The sequence below is a fragment of the Meleagris gallopavo genome, chromosome 13, assembly GCF_905368555.1.
Source record: "Meleagris gallopavo chromosome 13, MGAL_WU_HG_1.1, whole genome shotgun sequence".
NCBI lineage: Eukaryota > Metazoa > Chordata > Aves > Galliformes > Phasianidae > Meleagris > Meleagris gallopavo.
In genome coordinates, this window is record NC_139416.1 from 15718331 (window position 1) to 15742338 (window position 24008).

Here is a 24008-nt window from a genome sequence, read left to right on the forward strand (position 1 = left end):
AAGCATTATATCTGTTAGAGCTGTTAATAGTCACATTATTCCATTTTTTTAATTCTACATTTGTCAAAATCCTGACAGCATACTCTGGAACAGTGTTAGATTGAATGTTGATATTGTTACTTAACAAGGAGATTGATTATGTCTTAATAGGATGTATTCAGTGCACACTACATGCAATTATCATCTTAAATGAACACAAGCATTTATTTAGCATGAACTGAAATTATTTAAATTCACAGCATTTTTCTTTCTGGCTATAATATAAAGGCATTAGTGAAAACTGAGATACGGTAGCACACTGCTAATATGTTAATATGCCTGACTATGTTGTTTGTAAACATAATTACAGTAGAAGTGTTGTGATATTGTTGCATTGCTATATAAAATATTAATAGTCACAAAATATTACACAACTCTCATTGGCAACAAGTATTAAGAATATTAAGATAACCTGAAAATACACTTGAAGGCCTTATGAGTGTTTTGAACATTCTGTATCATGTTTGTTTCCCAGGCACAGTTTGTTTTGATTTTAGTAACAGGGTACTTGAATTGAATTTGGGAATTCTTCTTTTCCAATTCTCTTTTTAGGAGAAGCACTGCAGTGCCCAATGAAGGCTAAGGTGTTTTGACAATGTGTGCCCTTTTCTGAACATGCATGAAGCTAAAGGCACTACATGAGGGACACCCAGGCAGGAGGAAACACTGAAGAGACATTTCCTGGAGTCCACTTCTTTCTTGATCTTTGGTGTCCATCTGCAGTGTATAGATAGTTGCTTAGGTGATGCAGGGATTCATCACAACCTGAAATATTTTCCTGGATCTTAAAATTCGCTAGACGAAAAACTGCAAAATATACTGAGTTTGCTGGCAGGCTGATGATATAAAGAACTACAAAGGGGAAAAATGACATTTTTTGCTGAGATGATTCTTTTTCAACTACTGTATATACAGTTTAAATATGAGTAGAAAAAACAACGTTGTGAACATCTACAGGAAAATAGGTTGAATTATTGTTGAAACCTCTTTGAATTACAGATGAAACAGAAGACCAGTGTAGCCTAAAATTCTGAACCCAGTCCATCTTCATGACATAGAAGATTAAGCCTTGATCCACATTCTTCTTAGTTTAGGTTCAGCTTCACAAATAGATTTCCAAATGCGCAGTACTGTGTCCTTCCAGAAAATACATTATCTTCTGAAAATAGGTAGTTGTATTGGAAAAACAGAAAGTATTATTTTAGTAAATAGGATGCCCAGTGCATGCTGTGCTTGGAAGTACTCTAACAGGGACCAGGCTTTCAATTTTCAGGCAGAAAGAAGTGTCTTTCATACACATCTAATCCATTCACCAATTTCATAGATTAGTTCTAGTCATAAGTAATCCAAGTGCCAATGGCAAAAAGAGGTCTTTGTTAGAAGAGTTTTCCCATGCTCTTCATTCTTGTGAAACTATTATCTACTCCACTTTTCTTAATATTCAAATAAAATGTCTGACCAAAGCTTTTGAATTTCAGAAGTTAAGAATTTAATTCTATGTTAAGCATCTAAATAAGCACCTTGATTTTTCCTTCTGAGTTCATAACCCCAATGAAGTTGATGCAAAGTGGCAATTGTTTTAATTCATTGACAAACCTTTTTGTTTTACTTAGGGAGCCTAAATTCAGGAGATAGATAAGATTGATGTATCTGTTTTTGATGGTGTGGACAAATGACATTTTCTGATTCCTCCCACACCTAAACAAAAAGGTTACCATGGCCATTGAATCCAGATAAACAAATTATGCACTGCTTGGATGTGTTCCCTTATTAAAGTACAAGAGCTTGATTTCTGTATCTCACTTGGGTGCTACACTTTGTGATCTTTATCAGCTCATTAAGATGTTAAACAAAACTTAATTGTGCTCCACAATACCTGCACTAGGGAGCATTATGTTCCTGAGGTCATCAGCGAAGACAAATACAGAAATGACTTATCTCCCTGGATTCTTGCACTGATGCTCAAAAAAGTTGATACTTTATTTGAATATTTAAAGACAGGCAGAAAGAAGCCAGGCCTCAGTGAAGACATCCAATTCCTTTAGATATTGCACTTCCTTACCTGTAGAAGCCTTTCTTGGTTGTCTCTGCCCCTCTTTCCAAGCTACAGAGAGTGACTTTGTTGTTCTAGCAATACCAGGGCTCTGGGAGTCCATGTACAAAACTGGAAATTCAAGATTTGTACATGTTTGAAAACACTTGTGATCCTGAACTTTTCTTTAATCGCGCATTACAGTTCCAGTTGTTCCAGTTACATTTTGAGTTTTACTATACTGAGAAAGCTGTCAATTCCTGCTGAATTTAAATGGCAGATGAATGCTTTACAGCCTGCAAGTGATAGCACATACCAAGATTTGGACCGTTACTGCTGTTGATGTGAAGCATTACCAATAGCTTGCATTTCTTAAGTCACTAATAGTTTTCCTACTGTATCTGTAGGAAATGCACATTAAAAGCTTAAAATTGACAGAAAACCGTTGTTAACTGGTTCCATTCTACGCTTACTACAAGTCATCATCTGGTTTATTCTAGCAGCCTATAGACATACTGAAGTGTTTATTTTCCACTGTTGTGATCATATCCTGCTGGCTTTGTCAGGAATCAGAAGATAAAATGCCAGAAAGGCCCTTTATCATGTTACTTACCAGGGCTGAACCAGGGATGTTGAGGTGGCAGGGAGTGAGACGTGATAGAAATGTTAGCACTGGTGATGTTGGCAGTGGGTGGGCCTTCAAAGAAGAGTTCTTCTGACACGGCTCACCTCCTTGGCAATCCAAACAGTTTGCCAGTGTCACCCCTGCCGTGGCTAAATGACTTCAGTGAAAATTTATGGGGATAGGAATGGGTCCCCTGCTGTAATTACACAAACTCTCTCAACAGCGCAATCCTCCACAAAGTCACAGCTATAAATAATACGCCACAGAAACAGCAACTTAATGTTCATTTATTAAAATCATCTATTATCTGTTTTAAACTGTAGATCCGCTTCCTTGAGAGTTGTTGCATATTTATGTCGCTAATGCCAGGGTATCCAAGTGAATTGGTTTTTTTGTCATTTTTTTTTTTTTTCCTCAGAAGTGCTTTTTAGGGACCAGGTCACTGCTTTGAGGAACAGAAGACCCAGGTCTGGTGGCAGGCAATGTTCTGGTGGGATAGTCTGAGTGACTGGTAGTCCTCAAATAGTGATGGATGCTGCACTTGTCCCTAGACTCACGGTGCAGCAGGGATCAAGGAGAGAAGGAATGATGTTGAGGAAGCAAATGGGGGCTGCTGTTCTTCTCTCACACCCCTCCCTCCAAGCTGTCATTCCCCACAGAAGTGGCTGGAGGGGAATATCACACTGAGGAGGAAGACCTGAGCCTTGTAAGTGGGCAGTGGCCAGGTCAGCTTGTGCTGGACATAGAGCACTCAGATCCCTGCTGCCATCCCCTCAGGATCCACCAGTCCATTACATAAATCCAAATAGCTGCTGGGGACTGAGCTGAAGTAACTGAGCTGGAATGTGAGAAATGCTAAAAAATATCCTCTACTGCAATCTCCTCATGTAAAGAGAGCATCTGATGGGAACAAGACTCCTGGGTTTGGATGTGTTGGGAGTTGCTTTTCCTAACAAAGCAAATATTTGGCAACAGAACTAGATGTAGAAAGTGCTGCATAGCAGGAAAAGTGTGAAGTATTCATAATGATATGTGATACTACTCAAAATTCAATGTTTTCCACATTCCATTGCATGCTTAAGCATTGGACTCCTGTCACAGAAATTTCTGCTGCAATAGACACAATTTCTGCCATAAATAGGCTTGCTTTCAACAGAAAATGGGACAGTTTTCAAAGAAAAAAAGGCCAATTTATGAGTAAAAGAGGGCTTCTTTTGAGCGAGGACGTTTATAAACATGGAATGATAAATGGCTTTGCAAGTTTTCCATACTATAATAATAACTTCCTAATGAAAATAATGAAAAAGTTATATTTAGAGAAGGAGAGAGAAGTTTCATACAGTTTTTAATACATTGAAAACATTTTAGAAAAGAAACATATGAAAACTGTAAATCTTGTTCCACTTTATAACCTGAATTTATGTTGGAGACATCACTAATATTTCTTCATGTATATTTATACTATGATATAAATCAAAATCTTGTTCTGAGTTTGCCTTCTGTGATGAATCTCAAGAAATAATGTAAGACTTAAGGAAATACTTTTCTTAGCATTCTCGAAGTGACAGTGACAACTGATTAGTAGTCTGTATGTTTTTAGGAGTTCTGGCTTGATTTATTGATTTTACATGCAAATATATTGCTTCATGACAGGTTGATTTGATGAGCAATTGATTGGATTGCTTTTGTCTTGGCCTAAAATGCTTCAGGAGTTGGAGCCTCCTTTTCCACACATGCTCCTGGAGGGGTATTGTATGTACCCAGGAAAACACACAGCGTACTATTTAGCAAATGCTTTTGAATCCATTAGCTATAAAGCAGACTTCGTGGCCTAGGAGGTTGCTTCACTAAGCTAGGGATGAAAATTGAGCCTGTTTTAAATTGTAGATGGTGAGATGTTCTCTGTTACTGGATAAGCTCTGTTCCAGCCTCTTTGGTTCTGCTTCATCAGGCAGCGTATGGATGGCAGACAGAGATCAGCGTTGCTATTTGGGATTTCACACGAGTTTCTTTCCTCTCTGCATGTTAATTCTCTGGAGTAGTGTTGCCTGAAGGACATGGGATGAGTGATGTCAAAGATGTGCAGCCTTGGTTCTTGCATGCACAGATGGCTGATAGAGCTGCTCTGAGGATAAAAAAGCATTTGAGTGAGCCACCCTTTCTGGTGCTGTTATGCAGTTTTTCTCCTGAGTTCCAGACTTGTTTTTCTAGAAAGTTTTAAAAATCCACTACACATGATAATCTAACATATAGCTTTAAAGGTGGTTGCAGCACCTTTCCATCTGTGTTCTCCATCAGTTTTATAGCACGTGGTCTTTAGGCAGGTGGTTCCATGTGGGGCAGCAATACAAATGGGGAAAATAATTTTTAAATTAGGTGCCCAGTCTCGTCTCCACTGAAATCTATATCAAAGGTCTGTGTTTCATGGGAGAAGATTCTGATGCTGGTAGTAAGTTTTGATGGGATGTATTAATATTCAGCCATCCAGTGAACAAACGGATGTACTTAAAGTCTGATGTGAGAGAAGTGAATTACAAATGCTCTAACATTCCCACTCCAGAGCTGCAATTTCTTGTTTTTCCCCAAGTCACACAGTAGGTAAAATAAAGATGGCTTTTCCTGTAGACCTGTGTTGTTAGTGCTGTCTTTTTCTACTAGAGGTAGACAGTCAGATAAGTAACCATGGAATAGAAATTGGATACACAGATATAAATCACATTACTTCATATAATATCGGATAGTTGCTGCCTGTTTTAGAAACTACTTTCTTGTTGTTTTGGTTTTTTTTACCATGAAGCAAACTTAGATTACCATTCTAAATGCTAATATTCAGAATGAATTAGATTTAATAAAATAAAATGAATGCGTATGTAGATTGTGGCATTAGTATTTAATTATGTACCCATCATAACACTGATGAGACAAGCTCCTAAATACCAGTGCATTGAAATGAAAGCTTTCTCTTAAAGAGCAATTATATTTTAATTTCTTCTCTCTTTTCTAACCTTCTTAAATAATAGGTTATATACTGTTTACCAGTATTCACCTGTATTCCTTCATACTGTATTCCATACAAAGATTCCATTGTCATGGCTAAAGCTCAGAGGAAGCTTTATTTATGTTTTTGTAAAGCATTAACTGTGTCACCAGATCCATTTCTATGCCATGCTTTGACAAACCAAATTAAAATCTTCATGTGAAATAAAAATAATGTTTTTTACATTTTTTTTCTGTAATCCAGACAATGGAAACGCCAAAGTACGAGCTGGTTATTGAAGCCAAGGATATGGGTGGCCATGATGTGGGACTTACTGGAACTGCAACTGCCACTATTCTTATTGATGACAAAAATGATCACCCACCAGAATTTACCAAGAAGGAGGTAAGAACTTGCCATTTGTGTTCCATAAGAAGTTGCATGCAATTTTAGTTTAGCTTGCTTTTGAATAGAAAGATGTTCCTTATTGGAAGAGGAAAGTACTTAGACATCTTTTTATCTCAACATGATAGACTTTCCTAGTGCTGTTCTTTTATCTTAAGTGTATATTCATCATTTCCAAAACACAGTGTAACCACAAGGTAAAAAATTACATCAAGGTTTATCATTCTGAGCTTGGCTAGTGCAGTGAAAACTTGTAAAATAAGTTAACTAATGGCAACCTTCTCCTTTTGTTCTTACGGGGGGAAAACAGAGAATTCTGCTTACTTCTAGCTTTTGCCAGTAGGGAGCGTGGATGGGAGCAATATGTTTTGTCCTTCTTCTGTACTTCAGCTGGAAAAAAGCTGGCATTGTCAGTTCTGTATTGAAAACTATGGTCCTAAAAGCTTTAAATTCAACTTACAGATGAAATTTCTCAATTAAAGTCTTTTTAGTTGCAAGTTTAATCCCACTGAACAGCACTGAAAATCTGGGGGGGAAAAGTTTCTCATTTCAGGCAAAGCATGCACCTAGTTTCCTGCCCTTCACACAGTACTCCTTTCTCTCACCTACCTTATTAACCTTCTTGCACATTATTAGTGTATGGTTCTTATATCTGGCACCTGGAGAAAATTAAAGACCATAAGTTCTACCTAAAATCCAAAGTAGCTGTTATTATTATAAATGTTTCCTGAAGCTCTGCAGTTTTTAAGGAATATTCCCAAAAGCTGAGAAGTAAGCCCTAGGAATGCTGATTTCAGGTAATTTGAGAAGAAAAGGGAACTCTATTGTTGTAAAGACATTCTTTTTCTTTAAATGTTTTTTTTTTTTTCCTTCACATGTGTTGTTTATATATCCTTGCCTAATTTTAGCAGTTTGACAACAGATTATTTTGAAATAAATTACTGCAATTTTACTTGAATAATTACTTCTTTCATAAATGCATATTGAATAACATTAAAAAAGGAGGAAGATTACAAAAACAAGGAAAAAGGAATAAATAAGAAACAATGACAATTTATCCAATAGGAATATTAATTTTCACTAATCAATTGCAATAGCCATAATTGCTCACGCTAGCAGTATCATTACACTCTCCTGAAAAGTACATTGAAGAGCCTGATGCAAATCTTTTAAGTATGTATGTGCTAACTGGCCAAAGAACTGCCCTTTAGATCAGCCTCACAGTTCTATGAAAAGTGTTTCCTGTCGACCTGTGGTTGAAATATATTTAAAATATTGTATTATTTTAACCTTCTTGAACATAATTAACAAATGTGTTAGGACAATACGGTGTATTTACAACTAGGAACTAATTGCACTCATCAATAGTGAAAACAATTAATGCCTTCAGTACTATTTACTTGAATTTCCAAACTTTCCTTTTAAAAGAAATGCATATTGATTATATCCTGTTTGCCCAAAGAGTTTCCTCTGGCTACTGTGTAGAAAACTTGGGTGCCTACTTAGCCCCTAAATCTATTGTTAAACAGTGTCTACTTCTACAGAAATTTGGAAATGTTTATAAATTCATTTCAGGTAATGATACTACAAGATATTTTTACTCTTAGAAATCTGGCTGTGTCAGTGTAGAAATAGAGAAGAAGTTGTGAAGAGACAGCATTGTCGCATTATGTGACACACCAATTTTCCTATAGATAAATCTTTTTATATATACATATGCATTGTGACATGGTTTTGAATGTGTAACTACTATTTTGAGATGTCAGTGACCTCAGAAATCTTCCTTCCTCCTTGCTAAGTTGTATTCTTATCCCATGTATAAAGGAAAAAAATATCAGTCTTTAAATGTATGGTATCAGGTCCCTTTACAAACACATGCTCTAATTATGTAGTATGAGGGAAGGGAGAGTGTCATTTAATAAAGGTAACGCCACTTGCTTTGGCTTGCTGACTTAAATACTTAGCTCTTGTATGTAAATACAGGATACATCCTACAGTACTATTGATTTGAAGAAGACTTGAAAGAAAAAGGCACATTCTAGATGACAACTTTAGAGAGCGTAAATATCATAAATGTAAAGGTTTGGTTTTTGTATGTTTAGAGATGGCTGCTTTAGTATTAGGCTTGGATGGTATTGCTGTATTTTCATAGCTGTCTTCTTCTCTTTGAAGATATTTTCTCTCACTGTCTTTTTCCACATTATAAAACAAAGGAATATTTACTGGCCTGTATTTTCTCCTGGCAATATAATTTCTGCCCAAAATATCTATGGCTTTTGTTTGCCTTACGCTGTTGATAGCTCAGTTAAGCCATATTTTCAATGCATTCTCTACATCTGTAACCACAAGGGCTGAATTACTTCCTGATATGACAAAGTGAAAGGCAATAAATTTGTAAGATCTGGATTTTATACTAAATATTTTTTCACCATCATTTAAACAGAAGTCTGGACATTGTGTTAGTACAATACCAGGTACTTAGGCTGTGGACAAAATGAAGTTTTATGTTATATATATCTTTAAAAAGATATCTATGATTTCAATAACATTAACACCAAGAAAAAGTTAATAATTTTTCAAACTTCCCTTAAAGTTGAAAATTTCTCTATATATTTTTATTCCCAGGAAGCCTTACATGTGCTAGGAGATGTTTCTTTGAGTCCTCATTTCAAAGCAATCTCAGCCATGCTTGAACAAGTCTCTCTCCATTGGAGATGAATTTTATCTTTTGACACTTGACTGATCTTCCTCTTCTTTCCTCCAGAACTTTTGACTATACCGAAACTCTTCTGAAACAAGTCTATGGATCTAAACCTAAGCAATACTTTTCTGTGTGTTAATACTTACAAGATTTATTCCTTAGAAGCCAATTCCTTACACGCCTATTCAAAATACACGTTAATAGGTTTATTTGCTGTTTTCAGAAAGATCTGCTGTATGCAGCTTCTCAGTAGCTTCTGTAATGTTTACTCCAGTTTTGCTGGATAAGAATGTCTTCATCTAGGGAGTGTGTTTCTCCATCTGCTATTACTTTTCACTGGCATACCACAGCCATGCCATTCCAATGCAATTATGGCCTTTGTTCTTTCATTGGCGGTACATCAAGGTATAACCACAGAACTTGAGCAACTTGGCTGTGATCCAGCAAAGCACTTCCATTAACTTCAGAAGAGTTGTATAAGCCCTTGAGGTTATGTGTCAGGTACTTTGACAGGTTAATATATTGAATATTGCTTTGTGAGATTCAGCCCAGTTAATTGTTTTGTTACTACCCCACTTCTCTACACATCTCAAAATATCTGCTTTGTTCTATTTCATATATGTGCTTACTTGTCTTTCCTTAGCCAGTGCTTTCAGACACTAGGGAGTAGAATGCAATGATGTGGGTTAATAGGATGATTCTTCTTTAGTCCACCTAGTTCTCACATTGTCCTTCACCACAGATCTGGGACAGCCGCACATCCATAGTCATACACTGAGAATTAGTCAGACCTATCAGAGAGTTCTCGCTTGTTAATTAGAAACTGAGACTTACTTTTGGCCAGGAGACAGTCTTGCTCTTGAGATAATTCCTTTTTCTGCTACTTCCATCCTTACCATCAACTTCGCTCTTTTCTAGGAGAAAGCACTGTAAAATAGAAAGAGTTCTTTAATATCAGGAGAATAAGATTTGGGGAAATATTTTTCCTATTTTAGGGATAGCTGATTTTCTTCTAACATCATGTGAAATAATCTTTCCACCTAGACAAATTTTCCAGTTAAATAAAGAACTTGCCTCCTGTGAACAAGATAAAATCTTCCATGATTTGACAAAACATCACCTCAGTGAAATTTGAGATATACTGGTGCTGTGAGTCTTAAGTGAAAAATAAGATCTGCTCACATTTTGAATACCTACTGACACATGGTTTATAAAAGAGTAATACATGACTAATATGTGCTTTAATAAATGATTAATCAGTTCCTATAGAGACCTGAAAGTGAATAGGTTGCTTGTCACCATGATTTATGATGACTTCCGACTCTGTCTTCTGATTCAGTTGTGCTACCCACTGGGGTAGAACAGCCCTTAGAGTACAATATGCATCTCCGTCTGCTCGTGGTTCGAAGAGGATATGAGACTTTCAGAGCACCATCTGGAGAGATTTATTTTTCAATTCAGGCTGTTGAGAAACACACTTGTAGCTTGGAGAGTCCCTGTCTTATTCTTGATACTGGCTAGATCGTGTTGAAGACCAGTTACTAAAGCACTGCTAAGGTCCCTCCTGGCTTTCTTTTCCATATTTCTTTTACAAAAATTACTTAGACATAATATTATTTTTCGTTCCAGACATTCTTTCCCAGCTAGATCTGTCCTTTCAGATTGCAAATTAAAAATTACAACAAATCTCACTTTCCCTTCTTCAGTGATCTGAAAGTCAACACTGATCCTATCTTGCCTTTCAGGCAAAATGTTTCTCTTTGAGACTCCGAAGTAATCTAATTCCTTTATCTGTGTATCTTGGCAACAAGCAAAACCCTACCTGTGGACCTGTTAATGGCAAGCCTACTGAAGTGTATCTTCCCTTTCAGAACCACCCCTACATTAGGCAGATGCTTGCTCTGACCTTTTTGTTCAGCTTTACCTCTCCATACTCTTCTTCCTGTACAGATCTTAACACTGAAAACAAACCTGTGTAGTCTGATGTTATTTTCCTCTTCCTAGAACTTGAGGTAATTACATCTTCTGTTGTCATGATTGACATGGAGGACAAAGTATGACCTTACCTTTTTTTTGTTCTTGTGTAATCAAGAGTGTGCATGGTGAAGACTCGCACTTTAAGTTATATTCTCCATTTCTTAAAGAAATAACCCTTGTGTTAATTCTGTGACATTTATTTGTTTTTCCCCAGAAATATTAACATAGGATATTTGGTGAAAACAGAAGAGACGTAGTCTCATAACTGACTTGCATTCTGTCATGTCTGAGGCAAAGCAAAGATCTAGGTGTGAATGCGTTTCTACTAGAGTTCATTTGCAAAGGATTTACTAGTTTAGAAAGTATCAGTCAAATTGAAAGCTGTTTATCAAATCCATATGAAAGGAAACAAGCGTTTGGTGATAAACATATATTTATTTGTAACTGAAGACTATGAGTATTCTGTTCTCACTGCTAAAATAGCACAGCATTTGAAATTTACGTTAAATTTATATAAATTACACCACTTCCTCACGGTTAATAATTGGTCATTACTCTCATTCACTGGTAACATCCATGGCATTCACAGTTTTCTCAACTGTTCTGAGCAGCACAACTCATTGCAAAATCATATAAACTGTTTAGGAATCTCAGTTTATAAATATCATAGGCATTTAGATTTCATTTTTAGAATAGTTTTAGATGCCAAAAATAAATGAGAAGAGCTCACTAGATTTAAAAAAAAAAAAAAAAAAAAAGGATGTAAAGGCACCTCACTCCTACTAGAATTCTGAAAGCTGATGTTAGGAGCAGAGCTTGCTTTGACCCTCAGTGTAATTAGGATCCCAAATGTTTATCTTCTTTCTAAATCTGGTCACTTTCAAAGAACTTGGAAAAAAGCTCGTGATCAAGAGAAATGTTAATATTTCCAAGTTGTGTTATGATGATACCAATCTAAGGGCATGTGGAAGACTTATGTAAACATTCTGGCTCTCTGAGTAATTAAATTACCTTTTTGTCATTTTTCTTCTTCTTCCTCAATATTGTGTATTGCTTCTTATCAAAATTAGCTGGCTGGAGGTTTCTTTGTGACGAGAAATGTTCAGCATCTCAGGATCAAATTTCCAACAACCTTAGAAACAAAAACTGCTGCAGTTTTGTAAGTAAAAATGAAATTATTTTCGAGAGAGAACAAATGCTCTTATTCTGTGCATTGACAGAAATAGAGGACTGTTGGGCAAAGCAAACATAAAACCCCCACAACTACTTAGAAGACCAGTATTTCCTCTACTCATCAAGATTCATACTGTGTGCATAACAATTGGTATTCATGGGGCTTTCAGTGAGCTATCTGCATAACCAGTGTAAGCGCTTTGTTCAAGAACTTCTGCAAAATATGTTTAGCACTGGGTCCATCCACTTATCACATAATTAGACCTGGATGCACTGCATAGTGGTAGCTTGCAGACTTCTGCGATTTATCATTGCTTGTGAGGGGTGAGTTCATTGCTTTGTTTCTCTCCACCAAGGTCATGAAATACATGAAGTTGTCTATTTAAACTCCAGATAAACACATTGCAGTGGTACATAAAACAACAGAGTGCCTGCTTTATAATCTGAAAGCAGCTGAGAAACACTTGTATAAGTACAGGAAAGGTTCTATGAATAGAAATGATCATTCAAACAGTGTGAAATTAGGGAGGAATAGAAAGCCTCTTCATTGCTTCACCAGATCTGACTTTTCCCCAGCATTGTTGATCTCCATTGAGCTCACAAGTAAGCTTGTGTTTTTGCCAGTCCTTTTTTTTTTTTTTTTTTTTTTTTTTTTTTTGTTCCTTTCCTGCCCTTTACTCAGTTTCTTTGATTTGTTATGATCAGCTGATCTGAGCATCCTTGATGTGAACCTCTGTGTGAGTCCTTGGCTTTTGTAACCCTTTGGTTATTCTCAGAAGGTCAGCAGCAGCTGAGTGGTAATAACAGCAATTCTCACTACAGCTGGTAAATCCTCACTGCAAAACCATTCCAGGGCTGACTATCCTCTGCAGACCTCCTCCATCTGCTTCTGCTAACAGCAAATATCCAAACACTGTGAGCAACAAAAAAAGCCATAAAAGCACAATTTATTGCTCTTCTACAAGAAGTGAAGGTTAATATGCTTTCTCAGTATGGTCCACAAAGTGAGAACTTTACCATAGATATTAAGTTCTGAATTACAAAGCAAACAGTAGCAGTAAGGGTTTTGACTACGTATAGCACAAGTGCATCTGGGTGTGTAACTGGGGAGTAGAAATTAAAGATGAAGGAAGCTTCTGACAGAGGCTCTTGAAAGGCACACAAACTAAACAAAGATAATGTATTGTTTCCAGGCCTGTGTTTGGACCACTTATTCAAGAAAGCTGAATAAACATAATTATTAGCAGTCACTGCTAGGAAGTCCTGTGTGATTTTCCAATTAAACATTTTCTGTCCAGCTGGAATTTTGCAGTTGCCTTCATATCAAATTAGGATTGCTTTCTGGAGATTTCAGTTTAAACATAAATTTTAAAATTGGAGCATTTAGTCTGAGAAAGCATACACAATTTTTTTGGTTTGGTATGTCTGTTTTATGAATGTGCTACTGGAACATAATATGGAAATTTAATTTCGCTTCTCTTCAAGTCTGTCTTACAGTATATTTTTTCTCCATCATTTCTCCAGGGAGTTCCACCTTCAGTACTGAGTGCAGGCAGGTGATGTACAGAGTTCAAAGCAACTTCACACAGTTTTCTTTCAGATTAGGATATGAAAAGATTTATCAATGAAATCTTTCTCAAAATAACTTTTGATTTCTGTATGGGGAGACCTCACTTGCCTGTGTAACATCCAGTGTACTGAAATCCCAAATTCTGTAGACAAACTGTGGTTTTCATATATGGTGATCATTGCAGGGTGACTCCTAAGTCAACGTCACCTCGTTATTTTTCAGCCTATACAGGATGTACATCGGTGGGTAGCTAGTGGGGAACAGATGACCTGGTGTTATCTGTGCTGTATAGCCAGCAAAAATGTTGTAGGACTTGAAGGGACTTTTCTTTTCCATATGTAAAGAGTTGCAGTTCCTCACATGCAGAATGTGAAACGAGAAGTCTACATTTCCTTTATCTGACACAGCACAGCTGATGTGAGGAGCAGTCCGAAGAGGGGTTGTTAGATGTGTGGCAAAATACTGCTCTAATCCCATGCTCTAACCCCACACTGTTAATATGCCTCTAGCATCTGTAGGAGTCCTATTTTAAAAGTAGGATTAAACAAGATAATACAGTATAGATCTAAACATATTCAATTTACGCCAGACAAAACCCTATTTAATAGCAATTACACAATATGTGCGAGCTGCTATCGTAGTTGTAGCTTATATGAACAGAAGGGATTTATAAAACTGAATTAATACAGAAATAACAGTGACGTGCCTGCGTAGGTCATTCCACTAGAGGGAATTTTGTGATCGGTTTATCAATTTCTTCACTGACAAGTGAGATTTTAAGATTTTTTTTGTCAGCAGCACTAAAACTGATTTGGCTACTACAAATTTTGCTAACCATCTGTGCATACGAATCAAAATGTCAGGATTATTTAGACAAAATATCTTTTTTCCTTCTGCTCTGGAACATTACAATAGTGAACCGATAAAAATCAACATGCTAAAAGGAGTTGTACATTTATTCAAGTGAAATTGTTAGTAAGTGCCTAAGAAAGAGACTCATTTGGAAAGCAATAAAGTTCTGTAGGGCTTATAGTCTCTTGAAGTTACTGGAATGAAAATGGTGTTGATACGTTTAAGAAAAAAACAGATTAGGGGATTCATACAGAGCTCTTTGCAGCTATAGTCTCTGTTGAGGAAAATGATACAGGAGTGTAATTTATTCACATCCTTGTACTTTCTGCTTTGGCTTATTTCCAGGGCTTGTTTGCCTTAGAGTCCCAGATGCTTATTTGCTTAAAGGGTAGCCCTTTCTCTAGCCGGCTGTCTAACAATCACTTAATATTTATTTGTTTTTACAAATGTTTTCCCCTGTGTTTCCACTCCATATGTCACAAGAAAAAGTATAATCTCAGCACTACATGGAGTATTAACTTCATCCTCTTTTTACTGCTCTGAAATTTGACCCCATTCTGAAAAATCCCTGAATCTAAGCCAGTTACCTGACTGTCTCCATCCGATGCTATTGCTCTGTGGCCAGCCCTTATGAATTTGTCTCAGTTCCCCTTTGGTTGATGCAGATTTTTTTAGAGATTTTTTTTTGTCCAGTTCTCTGCATATTGAGGAACTAGTTACACAGTGATCTAGTGTTTCCGATATTTAATTTGCCTAGTGCTGAAGTGTATCATCTTTTTGTGTCGTCCTTCAAAATCTCTTTTGCCTACTTCATAATACTCTGTTAAAAAACAAACAGCTTTTGGTCTTCCTCCCTTTCAAGCTTGCTATTTAGTTAGCTATCTGTAATTAACCTTACCTGAATTTTAATAATTGATTTTTGCTTTGTTTAGTTGTAGTTTTTCCTTCCTCTTTGTCATTGGCTCTCAGACCTGAATATCTACTATCCCTTAAGTACATTTCCAGTTTCTGCTTCAGCTCTACTGGGACTGATTTCTGTGGTGTATCCATTGACTGCTCTTTGACATGAACATATCTCCTTTTTCCCTCTCCTTATTTCTGTCACTTTTCCCACTGCCCTCTTACACGGAAAGCTCTTTGCTTTGTATTTCTTGAAAAGCTGTGTTTCTCTGTTGTCTCATGGTCCTCTTTCTGTCTCCAGGATTTTTCTACTTTCATTTCTGGAAGATCTTCCTTTCTGCCATTCCCTGATGCTGTGAACTCTTCTTTGTCCCCTCACTCTCATCTTCCTCTTATGAACCACCTTTGTGTTTTCACGACTTAAACTGTTTGCTTTTGACTTGCAGCAGTCTACATACTCTTTTTTTTTTCTACCTTCTATAAATCGAGTCCCATCACTGCTTCCACATATCATCATCTCACTTTTTTTCTTATATGGTTTATTTCCTCCTCCTCAGCTCATTTGTTTTGACCGCTTTCAGTCACTGAGGCCAACAGTGCCCATACGTTATGTTGTACTGTCAGATGTTCTTAGATCAATGATTTTTCTTCATTTAGAAGACTGATGGTAAGGAGAGTGCTGCTGTCCTCAACAAGTTTAAAGGGTTGGAAGCAATCTTTTGGCTCAAAAGAAGTTTGAAAAAACTAGGCAGTTATTTGAGAAACTTTGAAAACATATACAAGAAAAATGAATCCTCCTAAATAAGCTCATATCTAAAACAGTTGTCTGTTGCTGAAATAATACCGAGGAAAAAGATTTATCTGTTGTATTGATATTCTTAGCTGCCTGTATCCGAGGCTCCTATCCAACAGTGCTCCGTAGAGATGTGAATGCAGGATTAGACTATAATTTAAATCTGGATTTTTTATGTATGCAAATGTGTATACACAGAAATACAGTCCACAGATGCTTGCCTACCTAAACAAAAAAACAGATGTTTTCACATCCGAAAATTGCATTTTCTAATACAGATTAAATTAAAAATGAAATGTGGTTAGGTTTTACATGTCTGCTTGAAGATAACCCAACTCACATTTGGAAACAGAGAGCACTGTAGTTGATTAATAGATTCAGTGTTGAACTAAGCGTAGAAAAAAGTGTATGTTTGAAGACGGATGAAGGGCATGTTTTCTAAGTTAGCAGCTCTGACCTTTTCAAGTTTTCAATCTTAAATAATAATTGAAGGCATGAGTAAATAAATCCAACTTTGCCTGCAGATGTTGAACTCTTTAATGTCCTTTTACTCTAACATAGCTGCTGCCTGATATTAATGGCAGAAACAGTTTTATCATGTCCCGTGCTGTGGCTGACTGGTAGTCTCTAGGAACTGTCCTCTTTCTTCCAGCCATAAGATTAAAATGCAGTTTCAATCAATAAATCTGTATAGTTTCTGTCAATGGTAAGTGTTTGCCTAGGGGTCTTCTGTGTCCCAGAGGCTTTTTTTTTTTCTTTAGTTCTTCTACATTCACCAGAGAACCAAATTACAATAAGTCTTGTTTACCTAGGCTGCCTGTTGAGGTTGTTTTTGGACTGCCTGCTGGAAATGGAGCAAGCAATACAGAGCACACAAAAACATTCACAGGCTGGTAGATATAGATATAGATGTTAGCAGTAAGGAACCTCTTTTAACAACATTGAGCTCCTCCATAGCCTCTGTGAAGAGTTTGCTTTAGGAAGATCAAATATTTAAGCACATATCTTCACTCATTTGCCATGTTAGTAGGTAACAGTCGGGGGAGAGCTGCACAGATTCTGACATGCAATTTCAGCTGAACTTTACCACCTTTCAAGGATGTCAGATAATCCCTGTTCTCCTTTTCAAGAATGAGGATCATCTCAACTGATCAATGAGGCGATATGTGAGCAACTAATTGATTTTGGATTCTCTTTCCTCTAGTAGCAATTGCTTTAATGCAATCGATTTAAAGGAAATTTTAATAATGTCACTAATTGTGCTTTTAAAGGAAACATGACAGCTATTATTGAACTATTAATTTATTATTTTGCATGGCGATCAATTTGGAAAATCAAAACACTAGCTTTTTAAAAGTTACATCCCCTGCAGTTTCACTTGTTTATTTCATAAATTTGTATGTCATCCTTGGAAATAATGGTAGCATAGAAACAATGAATTGATGTGTTCAACTCATAATTTTTTCCAGTTCTTTTTTTTTTTTTTTTAAATTAAAAAGAGAAAAGTATCCAAGAGAAAAGTAATTTTCCTGAATTTGGCAGAAGGCAATACGTGTTTCCATATGAACATGCAGGCAAGAAAACAGTCCAGTTTGTTTCTGTCAAAGTCTCTCTTTAGCTGCAAGTACTAGGCTATAGCTGTCTATATGAATAGGCACTAGTCAGCAGAAATGAGTGTTGCACATCTGAATTATTTATTCAGAAATAATAAGCATGGATTGTCAACACTTACACAGAGGATTATCTGTGTTACACAGTAAAGCTATTAGGATGTCTCTGCTGGGCTAATATGTACATGTTCAGGGAGCATCTCACTTTTAAGTGCCCAGAGTCCAGCATATATGTTGAAGCTCACTTATTCTGTAAATTTATTTTTTAAATTCATAAAGTATGGGCAACATTACAAGTGTTAATGCTACTATTATAGGATCATAATTTAAAAATACCAGTGTTCTCAAAGGGCTCCAGCAGTGTGTCATTTCCCTGCTTTATTAAAATGAATGAACAGATGTACAATTTATTTTTGCTGAACTATCATCTAAATTCATAAGCTATTTCTCATGTGCCTGAAATCCGTGTTGGTTTCCCATTTTCTTTGCCATAGAAAAAAAAAATTACACTCTCACATTTATCACTCTGGGGATATAAACGAGAAGTATACTCTCCACTTCATTCACTTTAGACTAATATTCTCAATACAATTTAAATCCCATCTCTTCAAGGCTATTCAGCAAAACTTGGGCACTGGAACACCCAGGAGCCGATTGGAAAATGGCACTGCTGTCTATGTTGAAGATTGGCAGGTGGACTCTGGGGACACTATCTGTTCTCTCTGACAGAATGAGGTGGCACACGACTGCATTTAATCTTTTTGGTTGGCATTTACGGTGCCAGTGGAGGCTATGAAATTTCTTAGCAACTTGTTGGGAAGGAGCAAATAATGACAAGTAAGTAGGAGAAGTGAGGAGGTTGAGTATAATTGTAGTGAAATTTGCAGCTAAGGAGCAGATATCAGCTGGCCCCAGCCACTGATAAAGATGTGTTTATTTGTCTTGCTGCGGCCACCAAGCATGGCAGGTGCTCCGTGGAAGTGATAAACAAAACAAGACAATGCAGAGATTAGATGGAGTAAAATTATGGAGGCTTAAAAGTACAAGAAACAGACATGTTGCCATGGGAAAAAAATAAGTATAAATATCCCAGACGGTGTACTCTCAGCCTATCACTGTTCTCATTTGTTGGCAATGTTTGTGGGCAATGTGAGGGTGATATTTTGCACTAATTCCATGTGAGGAATGAGTGGATAATATGCCCTGGGGTTTCTGGCAGCACTTCCTCTTCAAGCTGCTTCTAAGGGTTTATATTATAAGCAAGCTGTAAAATTTTTCCAATGGATTTTTAGTTGACAACAGAATTCTCAGGCTCAGATCATGTTGGGTTTTTAAATTTATTTTTTTTTTCTTGATAAAAGTCACTTTGGCAAGATTAATAGTGGAACAGAATGTGAATCAATCTGCTTTCTTCATTCCATAGCTGCTCTGGAATTTAAATGTAGGCCTTTAAGTACTTCTTTGCCAGGCAATTCAGGAATGTTATGAAGTAATTGTTGAGACCAGTAAGGAAGATTTTTGTTCAGAAGACTTTTACGCAATGGTAGGAACAGCTTGTCAGGAAAGATTGCATTTTTAGTAGTGAGAAAGGAAGAGTTATAGCTGGAACAGGTATTTCTTTATTATGACCACGTTGCAGACATTCTCAAAACAACTAAATTTGGATATCTAATTCTGCCATTCCTGTTCCCTTTCAGTCCTTCCCTAAGCTGACATAATAGTTATTTTCCTTTCCCTTTTCTTTACATTCTCTTGCCAAAAAAGAATATTACTAGCTAGGAAAGCAAATGTCAGAAGCATAATTCTCATGTTTTGTCTGCACTACTGAAGACAAGTGTGACTTTGCAGTTAGACCCTATATCTCCTGCAGTCAGCCCAGAATCCAGTGCAGAAAAGTCCTGCATGATGGAGAATTGTCTGGAGTTCCTTTCTATCAACCGGTTTTTGAGCAAGGAAAATTTATCTTTTTGGTAATTCAGTGAGATTCATGGAAGTCAATGTAAAACAATGTACTAAAAGCGTTAGAAAGCTATGAAAAAGTGCTTTGTTCCCCTTCCATTTTGGGCCTTGGATTTGGGCTTATCATGTATCTGTAAGGGAAGTAATCTCACACCATAATGACATCCTATCCTCCTATTTGTACAATATCCGATATTTGCTTATCTTATTTTTTCTTCAAGAACTTTGAAGATTTATTCTCCATGTCCTCCCAGCAATATATCCCAATACTTCAGCTACCCTTGAGATTTGTCTCATTTTTTAAGGAAATTTTCCTTGCTTCCACTGAAGCCCATTGCTTCTTGGCCTTGTCCGCTACAAAGGTGGTAGACAGATAATTCCCTTCTCTACAGCAGCCCTATATGTATTCTTGCTATGTAGGTTTCTTCAAGGCTGGGAGTGATAGATGTTTGCCTGCTCTCTGGTTGCTGTGTCTCCTGCACTGTGGGCAGGAAGTGGGTACAGTACTACAGCTGAATCCCAGTGCTGAGCAGATGGGAGATTTCCTGCTTCTGTCTTGCAGACTATCCTTCTTACACATCTCTGCACAGTTTTGCTGTTGTTGCAACATTAAATTGCCTTTATTGTCCATGATTCTTTTCCAGTAGCAGAATAAGTGACAAAACTAGCATCTGCTATATGTGGTTTCTTCTTCTTTCATCTTCGCCACAGGAGAGGAAGAGCAGATATATTTTGAGCATTTTGATGTGATGCAATTTTGCTGCTGTTTATTTTCTTTTATACATGTGGGTTTGTGTTTAATACAGAGAATTTGATTATATCTGGATGTTTTCTTTTCTCTTTTTTTTTTCTGCAACCAGCTGAGGATGTTTCATAGAATCATTAAGATTGGAAAAGACCTCTAAGATTCTATTGTCCAATTGTCCACCTACCACCAGTGCTGCCCACTAAACAATGTCCTTTGGTACTACATCATTTCTTACACAAAAGAGAATGTATAATCACAGGCAAGGGAGCTTTATGTCATAGCTAGCCACTCTGTGATCCTTCTCCACATCTTTCTGCTAATGCACCTAACTTCTGACCTGCAATTATCCTGCAGATTATATTCTGAGTTTCTTTTAAGCTAAGGGAGTCTGACGGCTGAGTCAGACTTTCTGCCACAGGCAAATGTGCAGAGGGCCTTGGGAGGAGATTCATCAGTTGCAGAGTTAGTTTGGAGCAGGTTTCATTAGGAGACTGTTTTATAAGCATATAACATTTTTCATTCCAAAGAATCCCAAAGGAACATACAGAAAATGGATCCTTTCTATGGGCAAACAGAAGATTAAACTGCAATTTTCTGCTGCAGGGAAAATGGAGGTTTAAGACTTTGTTTCCTTTATTACAGGGTTCTACTCAGGAAAGTTGCTTAAATTTGTAAAGAAATATGGCCAACTCTGGTATTGTATTGTTACACTCAAGATCTTGTTGATGAGCAAAGGGAAATCCCACCTTATATATAAAGCCAACAATTAATTGAAAACCAATCCAAGCCAGTGCTATTCCAGGAATCATTATCAATCCAGATCTGATAACTACAGGAAAATGCACAAAAAGGGTTGTAATTATAGTAATACAGTTATATAATTGTTGCACACGTGTTTCTTAGTTTCTACCACTATTCCTGCTCATCCTTTCCTGGTTCCTCTAGATGTTAAAGCTGGTGGTTTCTTTTCAATGTTTGTGGTATTGGTGTGAGGACAGGTTGCCTGCTTCTTGAATCAGAAGAAATGTAATGCTCGTGTTGATGATTTCTTCTTCCTCCATTCTTCGTCATATTGGCTAACATGTTTTTAACTAACGTTGCTCTTTCTTTGTTGATCTGAAGCTCCGTATTACTTTCAGAGGCACGGTATTTGATGCCTTTATGTGTTTTAGATACATTTTCTTTGTTTCCCCTACAACCGATTTTGTCCAGCTTCAGGTCTTCACTTCTTTAGCTGAAATTGGTGAGTAGTTCATAGCCTGTGCGTCTCCATGCTTCATGCCTTGTTATCCCATGGTTTCACTTCACTGCATCCTGTGTCACCACTTCTCAAGGACTCTTTTATTGTACAGAGCCTGCGTTTCTCTAAACTACATTATTATATGATAATCTTGAAACTGGTGGTACCATGCAAAGGTAAACAAGAGGGAAAACTAACTCCAGTTACCCTTGCAGGAAAACCAAATAAAACAGCTTCAAGAGTTCAAGGACAGAGCAGCTAACAAACTTCAATCCTGAGGCCTTGCAAACTCAAGACTTATGGCCGATTGTTAGTAATGGCAATACCATATTACCAAGCCATATGGTAGTATGCTTTGTTATGTAGGCTGCAGTTAGCATTTACCTCTTATGACCTCACTGGAATCCTTCAAACCCTATTCACAGCAGAAAAAAGTTTGAGTATCATGGCAGACTTTGTGTAACTACAGCCCTTTGTTTTCATTGAAAGAGTGATTGAGAAAATGATGTGCTCTGATACATCTGGAAGTGTGCTGGAAGCTCTCCATCTTCATTAGCCCACTGAGATTGTGGTAACCAACCCATCTCTGGGTGAGAAAGCAGAGACGGTGACTATGGCAGCAGCCTCAGGACTCAGAATAAATATCAGTGATCAGCAGACTCAGACTTGTTGTGTGGGATGTAAAACTAACCGGTAGGAGTCAAATCAAGCTGCTGGGCATTTGTATTCATGCGAGAAGTACCTTGAGACTTTCAGGGAGTAGGAAGGGGATCTCTTTGGTAGTTATCCCATACACACTATTTGCAGCTTCAGGCAACAGAAGTATAGCCCTGGTATCTTTAATGAACTCCCCCAGATGCTATCAAAGCACATATGAAGGGGCTGCATTGCCTAAACATAGGACTGTGGCATATTACATGTAATCAAAACCTCTTTGCCTGAAAGACAAAGTGGGATTTGGCTAAACAGTATTAAAAATCTACTACAGGCAAAAAAAGAATCAAATCTGGCAGTGGAGGTAGGGACAAATGGAGAGAACCAGGAGGACATCTGTGCCACCTCTAGCATTTGTACCTAGGAAAAATGCAACTGAGCTGTGAAAGTATGTGTGTGTGTGTGTGTATGTGAGAATGTCTATTATACCAGTTAATACAGGCAGCTCTTCCTCCCCTGGTTTTTCTTCTCAAAGCTCAACATCCCTGACTTTATGAGTGAAAATATCACAAGTAATTGAAGTTGCAAATCCAGAAGAATATTAAATTAGAAATTAAGCAAAAAAGCTCATCAGTTTGAGAACAGGAATCCTGGGCAAATTTTCTAATGCAGTGGTACAGCAATTGGAATGATTTTTATTTTCTAACTGCTTCACTAACTAAATTGATTGAATTAAATGTGTTCTGTGGTGCTAGCTAACCTCTGACCCCAGTTACTCAGGATAATCAGAGGGGTAATCAGCCTGCCGTGATCTGAGCTCCAAGGTAACGAGAATATTGCAAGGTTCAGGAAGCCTGTGCTGGTATTAATCAGATGTCATCAGTGCTTGATTATAAATCCTAAAGACCATCAAATTGATACAACATGGTTTAATTCACTAAAAATTAGGTATCTACATATTAATCACCAAGATGAATATCTGAAAGTGATTGCTTTTCTACTAAGTGAAGTCAGGTGTCAACGCTTTGGAATGCTGCACAGTTTAGTAATAAATATAATGATCAGCATCAGCACAAAAGTAGCATTAGCCAGATTAAAAAAGATTTTGTTCTAACCTCAAATAGATTTTTCCTCCTATTGGAGTTTACAGCTCCATTGAAATCATTCCTCATGTTTCAGCTCTAATTATGAGCTTACTCAGAAGCAAGAAATAGTATATATTTCAAGCTACCTGCTAACGCAGCATTTCCTCACTTCCAAGGAGAGAAAGAGTGGCTGCTTACAGTATATCATACAGCTGTGGATAGAAATTAAGTGATATTTATTGTCCCTTAAAATCATTTTCTCCGGAATTGGCAAGCTCATTTGAAAAATCTGTATCTATAAATTTGCGTTAGGATCCAGTTAATTGCGGGCATACTCGCTTGCTCTATTTGGGAAGAGTGGAAATTTTGATCCAGATGTATTAGCATATTATGTAGATATTTGGTACAGAAGAAGGGAAAGCAGTCATGACAGTGTTAGCACAGATACTAATAAACTAATTTTCTTCATACATGTTCACCCATGTCCCACAGAGGGTGGTGATGCACTGGAACAGGTTGCCCAGGGAGGCTGTGGATGCCCCATCCCTGGAGGCATTCAAGGCCAGGCTGGATGTGGCTCTGGGCAGCCTGGCCTGCTGGTTGGTGACCCTGCACTTAGCAGGGGGTTGGAACTAGATGGTCATTGTGGTCCTTTTCAACCCAGGCCA

At 37.3% G+C, this 24008-nt stretch overlaps 1 protein-coding gene across 4 annotated transcripts in view; it reads left to right on the top strand.

The window, feature by feature from the left end:
* The window catches only part of CDH13 (cadherin 13), a 431693-nt gene that overhangs the window by 340257 nt on the left and 67428 nt on the right, over nucleotides 1-24008 (top strand). For all 4 annotated transcript variants that reach the window (XM_010718092.4, XM_010718093.4, XM_085235261.1 and 1 more), the window contains exon 8: nucleotides 5938-6078. In XM_010718092.4, the coding sequence (XP_010716394.1) occupies nucleotides 5938-6078 (141 nt within the window). The remainder of the gene's footprint in view (nucleotides 1-5937; nucleotides 6079-24008) is intronic.